General features: G+C 38.2%; 1 protein-coding gene across 1 annotated transcript in view; it reads left to right on the plus strand.

The window, feature by feature from the left end:
- The window catches only part of polr3glb (RNA polymerase III subunit GL b), a 10,410-nt gene extending 9,204 nt beyond the window's left edge, over positions 1-1,206 (plus strand). Inside the window, 1 exon segment of the mRNA XM_039806134.1 lies at positions 709-1,206. Coding sequence (XP_039662068.1) covers positions 709-795 — 87 coding nt within the window. The 3' untranslated portion in view covers positions 796-1,206.
- Positions 1,207-10,226: the final 9,020 nt, after the last annotated feature.

The raw sequence follows: 10,226 nt of genomic DNA on the forward strand, positions 1-10,226 counted from the left end.
ACATGGAGTCTGGTGGAGATATGCTGGCTCTATACACGCTAAAAGTCCTGATTATTTACATGGAGTCTGGTGGAGATATGCTGGCTCTATACACACTAAAAGTCCTGATTATTTACATGGAGTCTGGTGGAGATATGCTGGCTCTATACACGCTAAAAGTCCTGATTATTTACATGGAGTCTGGTGGAGATATGCTGGCTCTATACACGCTAAAAGTCCTGATTATTTACATGGAGTCTGGTGGAGATATGCTGGCTCTATACACGCGTAAAAGTCCTGATTATTTACATGGAGTCTGGTGGAGTTTGGTGATGGTGATTTCGGGGCTGTTTCATGTTAAACTAAAAGGATCTTACTCTTTAACTAAAAGGTCTATCTCTGTAGGGATCCATCCCATAATGTTGTCAGACTCTTAGAATAATAATGTGAGTCTGTCAGCAGCAACAACAGAACTTTTAGTGGACGCTGACTGCTGCTGAACATTAGTCCTGAGGGTTACATTACAGCTCGGTTCTGGTTTAATACTGGACCAGTTTCACAGATTGTTGTTCCATCAGACACTCAGACACACAAAAATGGAGACTTAGGGTCCAGGGTGGAAAATCCTGAATTTACCTTACTTCCTGTGGATTATAACTGTATTCATGTTAAATACAAATAATTATTAATATGTAATCTGTGTCATTTTCCCATGTTCCCTGTGTGCAGGAGACGGATTATGTCATGTCGTACTTTGATAACGGAGAAGAGTTCGGAGGAGACAGTGACGACAACATGGACGAGGCTATTTACTGAAACATTTTGTCTGTGTGTGTGTGTGTGAATATGTACACACACACACGGACACGGACACACAGACACACACACACATTTCAATTTCAGATTTTATTGGAAAACTTTGTTAGTTTTTACAGCAGAGAGAAAATATCCGTCCAGGAACCCTTTTAGAAACAGATTGGACTCAAAGAGTGAGTGAATGAATTAATGAGTGAATGAGTGAATGAATGAGTGGAGGTTCAGATGAAGACGATTCATCAGGTTTTATTCGTCCGAAGATTTAAAGATTTCTGTAGAGAGTTCATTGAAAAGTTTTTTAAGATTTTGTACCAAAAGTTTTATCTGTTTGATCGGTTTGATCTTCGTTGTGTAAAAAAGTGATTTTTTTTTTTGTTGCAAAATAAACACAAAGAGTTAAAAACGTGTTAATATTAACACTTTTATTGACAAGTAATTCTTAAAATCAAATCATTTGTTAAAATAAATAAATAAATCAAGAAAATATTGCTTTGAATAGAATAGAATAGAATGCCTTTTATTGTCATTATACACATGTGCAACAAGATTAAAAGCAACTCCTTTCCAGTGTCAACATGAAGTAAGTAGTGCCAAAAAAAGGCGGGGGGGGGGTAGAGGGCCGACCATCAGCAGTGAAGCCAGTGTGACTGATCAGTCTCCCCGAGTTGGTCCAAGAAGTTCCTCAGAACACACCGAAGAGACGAGATGTAATACGTCTCCATAACAGCAGGCGGCGCTAATCTGTGTTGTCGCCCAAAAATGAAAACCGGCCACCGGCGTCACCGACCTCGCCAGACTGTCAGACGGCCGATTATCGGCTCGGTGTGTCAGCGCCTTTAGGTAAGGCAGCTTTATTTTTATAGCATTTTTCAGCAACAGTGCAATTCAAAGTGCTTTACATAAAAACGATTAAAATACAAGAATTAAAGTTACAGTGCAGTGTAAGAAATTAAAGAGCTTAAAGAGCAGTTACAAATCTAAAAGCAGATAAATAGGAGATTTTATGGTGCTGGTATGGGACAATGTTTAAGCTGTTGCTCTATACACGGAAGATCCTTGCCGGTCCCACCGGTCTTACTTTTTATATGCTTTACATTACATGTCATTTAGCTGACGCTTTCATCCAAAGCGACTTACAGTTGCTACATATGTCAGAGGTCGCACGTCTCTGGAGCAGCTAGGGGTTAAGTGCCTTGCTCAGGGACACATTGGTTGATGTATCACAGTGGGAATCGAACCTTGATCTCCCACACCAAAGGCATGTGTCATATCCACTGCCCCACCCCTATATGCTTATATAGATTTTCATACAGTTTCAACAATGCATCTTCACTAGAAGAAATGAACAGTTATTTAACCCTTGTGTTGTCTTCCTGTTAACCATGAACTTGTTGTCCTTTCAGGTCAAAATTCTAAATGACCTTTTTGTGGCGCTTTTCCCCACGTTATTGTTGCTTTAAAAAAAATGCTTTCGACACTTTTTTAAACGTTTTTGTAATTTTTTTTGAACGCTTTAAAAAAGAAAATTTATTGTCAACAAACCTAATTTAAATGACAATATACCTATTTCTTTAGTTAAAAAAGCAGAAAAGATTTTTTTGGGACTAATAGTTAAGATCAGAGGATGTCCAGTGAATCACAGACTGGTTTATGTCAAAGTTTATTTACGATACTGTATTAAAAACATTTTTTATTTTTTTTTTCAAATGCTATGAAATTGAATAGAACAACCAAAATTCAATGGAAGTGATCATTAATTTTACCTGCGACGAATGTTGTATTGGTTCCTACAGCGTACATCCATGCATCCAAGTTATTTTTGGTTAAAAAGAAACCCATATTTCTGAAAAAAAAAAAAAACTTTGAAAATGGGTCAAATTTGACCCGAGGACCACACAAGGGTTAAAGAAAGGCACCGTCAAAGAGAAAGGTCTTCAGCCTCGATTTAAGAGAACGGAGAGTTACGGCGGACCTGCAGGGTAAGGTGCACAGTTCTGAGAGCTATATACATATATAGAAATATAAAGATAGATATGGTTTTATGTACAGGATGAAATGCAGTGTGAAGTAATGATATTGCACAGTAATGAAATTGCACAGAATTGTCAATATTATCAAAAGTTTTAAATATTAAATATTGCAAGGTAGGTGGGTAGAAGAGAGTCCGGGGGCTGGGGGTAAGACTGTTGAATCAGTGCATGTGTGAGTTCAGAGTGGTTATTGTTGGGGGGCTGACATTCTCTCTAATGTTGGAGTGGAGTGGCAAACCTGGAAAGGTCCTAACTCCTCCCTGAAGACCATCAGCATGGTGATCCCTCCTGTGCAGTAGTTCTCCAGGACCAGCCTACAGCAGAATATCCGCTCATCTCTTCTCATTTCTTTCTCTTTCTCTCATTAAGCATTTGATCTTCCAACAGGTCTTATGTTCCTGAAACTGGGCACCAGCACAAGAAAACCAACTGACGTTTGTAATTCTTGTTACTGTCTGTGGTGGTTTAAAGTAGAGCTGCACAATATGAGAAACATATGTTGAAAAATACATAACTGCATACTAACAAAAGATAGGCCGAGAGTCTAAACAATTGCAATTGAACAGACATAGTCTGCGGGACTATTAAATTAAAAACAAAATAAAAAATAGTCTACGAAACTATTAGCACGTTTCCTGACTATTAAGAGTCCGTTCCGGGTTTCTGACAAGGTTTGCCAAAGAAAATAACTTAGCCTTGTGGTGACGATCACATTGAAAAATAAATAACAGCAATTTCTTATACTGCACTGTAACTTTTATTCTTGTCTTTTAATGTTTTTAAATTGTTTTTAATTGTTTTCTAACTGCTCTTTAATGTTTTATGTAAAGCACTTTGAATTGTCTTGTTGCTGAAATGTGCTATACAAATAAAGCTGCCTTGCCTTGCCTATGTGATAAGTTGATGAATATGGCGATAAAGATATCACTTGCGATAAATAAACAGATATTTCTCTGTTTGTGTTCTCAACAGTTTGTTGAATTTAAAACAAAAAACAATCATTTCCAACATTCTTTTATGGAACAAATTGAACATTGAATTGAATATAAAAGGCAGCACTAAAGAAATAATGAAAGTTATATTTTACTTTCACAATATGTCACAGCCTTTAGCGATGTGTTTATTGTGCAAGTAGATATCGCGATAGTGATAAAATAAACAATATATTTTGCAGCTCTAGTTTAAAGCAGTCGCAGCTCGCTGCAACGTGGAAGAAGAGTCAGATGTGTCTCCAGTCGGGCTGACTGCCTCCCCAAGTTGGTCCAAAAGGTTCCTCAGAACACACCGAAGAGACGGCGACTGGAGCGTAGGTTCTGCGTGTGCGCGAGACCTAACACGTCTCCATAACAGCAGGCGGTGCTAATCTGTATAATCCGCCAGCTGATTCGACGAACGCGTCACGTGGGTCTGGCTGCTTCCGGATTTTACAACCTGGCATAATGGCGGCTTCATTCGGAAAACAGTCTCATATTTTATGAAGATAGTTCAGTGAAAGGTGTTTCTGGAAACATGTGAAGAGAGAACTGGGCCGTGCAGTGTCTGAATCTGTCTTCATCTCAGATCAACAAAGCTCAGTTTAACAGATCTTTGTCAGATTCTGAGAGCTGTTCGTCAGGCTCATCCCGCTTGTCATTTCCAGGTTAGCACTCCACCAATCAGATTGGTCGTTGAGACCGACTGCCCGCCTTCTGACCCAGCAAGTCAGGTCGGCCCAAATGAAAGCCGACGGCTCCTCCTACAGATGACGGCACGGACCACACAGACTGGAGTCACCGACCTCACCAGACTGTCCACTGGCCGAAAATCAAGTTATATATAACATGATTCTAAAATAGTGAAAAAAAGAAAATATAAAGTATAAAAAGATGGTTGTAGTTCAGCCAGTTGATGTTTGGTGGAGGTTTGAATCTTTATCTGCTGTACGGTGCCAATAATTAAGAAGCTGAGCATTAAGATGATCTGATGTCTTCACTTTGTCTCCTGTGTCTTTCTGTCTCGACTCATTTTATTAAAATATATATATATATATATATATATATTATATATATATATATATTAAAAAATATACATTATTTTTTGCATTTGGATTTTATTTCATTTTAATTTGAAATAGTTTTTCAGAGTGTGTTTGTTAGATTTATTTTTAGACAATAACACATTTGACAGTGTCCTGAGTTCAGTTGTAACTTCCTGTGCTTGTCTTTGTTTTAAGTGTAGAGAGGGAGAGCTATAATGAACTCACCAGACTATTATGAAAATCTAAATTCTTAGTAATGTTTTCAACAGCATAAATGTATTTTGTAATGTCATTTTTCAGATTATAAAACCCATTTATTTTTGATGAGTTTACATTTGAGGCAGTTCATTCAAATGTAAAGCTCAAACAATTGTCAAAAAAACATTGACAATCATTTTTACCATTGATTACTTGTGATTTATTAAACCTTATGTTTCTCTATGTGATCAACACACAGTTTTTCTGCTGTAGGATCTATCTGCGGCTTCTGACACCATTAACGATAGTATTGTAATTCAATCTCTTCACCCTCTGCAACCATTAGGTATTTTTGACAACTCATGGTCCGTCTGGTTTTATTTTCTATAAAATCTTGTAAAACACCAACCCTGTCCATAGTTAATTTATAAACATCATTTTTTTTTCAGGACAAACTGGGCTACTAGAATACTTGTGCTGCAGTGATGTCACTTGAATGTAAAATAGGTTGTAGGACCATAAACATTTAGGGGGTGATTTATTTCAAGAATTTGACCATATATATATTTTGGAACAAAAAGTATGTAGGGTTGAGGAGTGACTAGTTACGTGTAATCAAATTATGTTATTAAATTACAAAATGAATGTAATTGTATTTAGTTGTATTACTGAGGTAAAATGTGTAATTCAATTAGTTACTAATCAAATTAAAAGGAAATTGCTTTGCATTGATAAAGTTATCCAAATAAAGTAATCCAAACCACATTTAATATGGGTAACTTATAACATTAAGCAATTACATTTCCAAAGTAACCTTCCTAACACTGAATGTATGTGAGAATCAACCCATTCCTTCTGTTGTGTGACTGTGTGGAATTTCTTTGAATGACTAAACCACTGATTATATAATATATATATATATATATATATATATATATATATATATGTATATTGAAGCGATACTGGCGTTAAAGACCTGCTGATCGTTGTCTGATTCTCTGAAATGAATGCCCGCATTGCATTGTGGGAAATCGGCTTAGCATGCGCTCAGCTTGGATCATATCGTGTTCTGTTTTACAGCACACTGTAATATTTCAACGGTAATAAGACCAAAATAATATTTATTAAAATAAAGAAATGCATACCATGATAACATCTAAATAAATGTTGATAGCGTTATAGTTTTAAAAATATCAATAAACAACAAAGCAATTCATGTTCCCTGGCCGAAATAGACCGAAATAATAACATTAAAAGAAATACAAATAAAACGTGATAATCTTTAAAAATTAAAACAGCGATTATTGGCTAAAAATACCAATAATAGCAAAGCTGTATCCAGCTTCTCTGCTGCAACCCGACTGGCAGAAAGAAACGTGCTGTGATCAGGGAAGCTGTGCGTAGACCACGGATGATGATGTCATTGACCTACATAGGCATAACATGCGTGGGCCCATCACGGAATTTAAGGCGAATCCGTGAAACTGCTTTTGAGTTAAGAGGCCGTGTTCATTTCACAGAATTTTGTGAGATCAGGTTGGTAAGATCATCTCTGACAGAAAACACAGTTACAAGTTCTGACGCTTCTGATACAACAGATACAAGTAGTTGTATTTGTAGTAGTATTTATAGTACTTGTTGCAGCACGTTTGAATATATTGTATGAAGTATTTGCAGCTGGTTCACATTTGCTAATGATTGTGCGTTTGTGTGTAGGTGTACTGTGACATGGACTCAGGAGGAGGACGGTGAGTTTTCACAAGAAAACTTAAAGACACAACCAAGGCAACAAGGCAGGCCTGCTTTTTAGTTTTACAGGCAAGTCATTAAGAAAAAGTGGTGGCCTGACAAGTGACAAAGCCACATAGGGGAAGGGAAGGAGGGCTAGGGGAAAAAAATATATTAGTTAAAAATGACAAAATATAATTCAAAATAACAACTAAAAATGGTAATGAGAGCACAGAAAGCAGTCAACAAGTATAAGAAGAGAAGCGGACCGGAACATGCGTGAGTGAGAAAGGGAGAAACCTTACAGATTACCCACCTAGATGTCATCAGACATCAAGGCATGCAAAACACAAACCAGAAGGGGAGGACCAAGCCAAGGTATGAAGAGAGAGAACACTGGTGTGCATATTACAAACCAACCTTTGTCTTGAGTACCATGTTCTGAGCATTAACAGTTTGACAATACTGTAAGAGATTTTTGACTCGTTCCTCATTGTCAGAGTTGGATTATCAAATTGCCTCTGGTATTTACCTGAGGTAAAATGAACTCTAAATTTCTAATCAAAAGAAACACAATACTTTTCATCAAGAACATTTCCTGTTTTCAAACGATGTCCACCCTTTTTAGGGTACATGTATCACGTAGTCATGAAACTTTGGATTTAGAAGGTCGCCCGATTCATTTGAGAAGGGGGATAGTTATGCAGTCTATCTAACAAATGCAACGGTCCTAAAGAAATGTTAACAGCTACCCCCCTAATGGTTAAAACTATAAACAAGCCCAACAATTACCAATGTAAACCACCATCTTCTGAACACACACTTTACTACCACTAACAAAAAGTATTTTGCATTTCGGAACTTATAAAGACAATGTTCACCCAATAGTCAGTCCAGCATTGCATGATGGGAAGCGTGGGCTGTTGCTAGACACATGGTGGGCAGAGCTGCTGTGCATCCAGTAAGCAGAAAAAAAATACTTGAAGAGTGAAAAAACGTGCAAGTGTCTGTTACAGCGTGAGAAACAGCTGAGTGGAGACTACACAGATTAAAACTACTCACACGTCTACAGACACCAAGACGTGCAAGTAAAAAACGTTTCTGACCACATCCAGTCTACACACGCACCTGGTGGACGACAATGGTTGAAACCTCTTTTAACCGTGTTGCAAAGACAGGGCCTTAAACTAAGGGTGCCCAATGGTCTCTTGGCCCCCATGCTTCTTGTGCCCATGATTCACATGCAAAACTGATTTACAGGACGAGAGCATTCCACAGAGTAGGTTGAGCCACCATTGCAAAGTGGTTTCTGATTCAGACAGAATGAAAATTACAGGAGGAGGGGGTAATGAAATCTTCACTTCAATTGAACTCATCATTACATTTTTTTACCACGATTAAATGACAGGATAAGGTATGCAATAGAACTGGACATTCAGCAGGACAAAAGCAAAATATTAAACAGAATATACGTATGTGGAAAGTTGAACTGACAACATTGGGGTAGACTAAACCCCGGTTTGTGATTGGTTGGATTGGTGTGACATCACAGTGCCCATGTGCAGATATAATCAGTGAGGTTGTAAGGGTGTGACAGACTGAAAGAGAAGCCGCGGCTTGTTTTCCTCTGAAGCCACCAAATCTCTTCAGTTCACCGTGCCGGTGAGTTAAGACAGGTAAGCATCCAACCAGGAGACACTAACATTACTTTAAATGAATATTGATTTGTAATTTTTCTATGCACTCATGTTTTTATGTCCTAAACCAAAGACACTTAAACACCTAACTAAAGGCATTTTTGGCTGTCAATATCACCAAGCTAAGCTAAGCTGTGTTAATGTCAACAGATTGTGTATTTGCTATACTGATTGTATACAACCTCTGGTGTCAGGCTGTTGTCATTGTTACTCCCAAATAAAGTGTTCCTTGACTTTCACTGTTGGTATTAGATACATAAACATAAAATTACTAAATCAAGTAACTGAAAATCTCTACAATATTTATGTTTCTTACACTTTTCTATCACAATCTTTATATTCCCTCTTTTCAATAACATCTTACACAACAAACCTCTAAGTTTTAAAAGATAGAATTGAATGAAGTAGAACTGAACTGAGTTAAAATGCTGACTGCTAACATTATTATTAAATCTTTAGTTTTGACCATATGGCCTTAGCAATAAACAAGCAGTTCTCTAATGCCGCCGGCTGTTGTTTAGTACCAGAGGCAGCGTCAGTCGATTTTGCCGGGGCTTCAGCCCCGAATGTTTTGAGTGTAGCCCCGAATGTATTTTGAAAAGTTTAATGACAAATATGAAACCGGACAATAGCCTATGTAAACGTGCCTGATCGCCTGGCCATTCATACCGGACGCTTATTTCTCTGCGCCTGTCACAAAGGGATCCCTCCCCTCTCTGCTGCTCTCTTTCTCTCTATCTCTCTCTCTTTCTCTCTCTCCAGTAGAAAGAGACAGGATGAGTGGGGAAAACTGTGGTAATTGTAGCCTATATGTGGCTGTGTGAGTGAGTGTGTGTGTCTCTGTCCGTCCGTCGGTCTCTCCGTGTGCCTGATCACGTGTCTCGCTGTGATAGGTCAAGACTATGAACCTACAGTGAGACGTCGCTCGCTCAGCACAGGTAGGAGAGACTAGACCGCCACCGCGGTAGGCTACCGACTCAAAAATCCAGCAGATCAGATGAGCAAAGCCCATGACGTGTTGTTGCCATAGCGACTGCAAGCAACGGTGATAAGACTGTATTGAAAGCGCAACTTTTCAAGCTGAGGCCAAGAAGTGCTCTACCATTAGGCTACATTCAAGTTAAAGTGGTGTGAGAAGTGGTTCAACTTGGAATATTGCAACTATAAGGACTCCTCTCTATTAACCTTGTGTAGTGCCAGAGCTGACAACGCCACCTCCCGGTCCCGGTGACCCGGAGGACAACACAAGGGTTATGTACAGTAGTTATGTTTACTTTGTTGAGAATCGCTCTCTAAACCCTGTCTCTTGTAAAGTAAGTAAGTCAAGTTTATTTCTAGAGCACATTTAAACACAGTTTAAGATGACAAAAATGCTGTACAGAAAAGCACTAAGGTGCTGTATTAACCCTTGTTTTGACAAAACAAGGGTTAAGTACTCCTCCACGACCTCTCCAAATCACGGAGAACACAGATGGGATGAGTTATATTTTGAATGTGCACAGCAGAAATCTTGCTCAAACACATCTGAAATATTAGTCCAGGGGTTTATTAATTCATTATAATTAAAGAATGTATCATTGAGGTGAATAATTGTCATTTGCACATTTATGGTGGTTACTTCCCCAGCAAAAGACGCAAAAGAGGGAAGAGTAAACTATGCCTATAGGCTACATGTGTGCTGACTCACATATAATTAGAAAAGTCAATCCAAAGGAGAATAAATAGTTGAAAGCAATACAGAATGCCTCAAAGCCTTATTGC

The sequence above is a fragment of the Perca fluviatilis genome, chromosome 7 (genome assembly GCF_010015445.1).
Source record: "Perca fluviatilis chromosome 7, GENO_Pfluv_1.0, whole genome shotgun sequence".
Taxonomy (NCBI): Eukaryota; Metazoa; Chordata; class Actinopteri; order Perciformes; family Percidae; genus Perca; species Perca fluviatilis.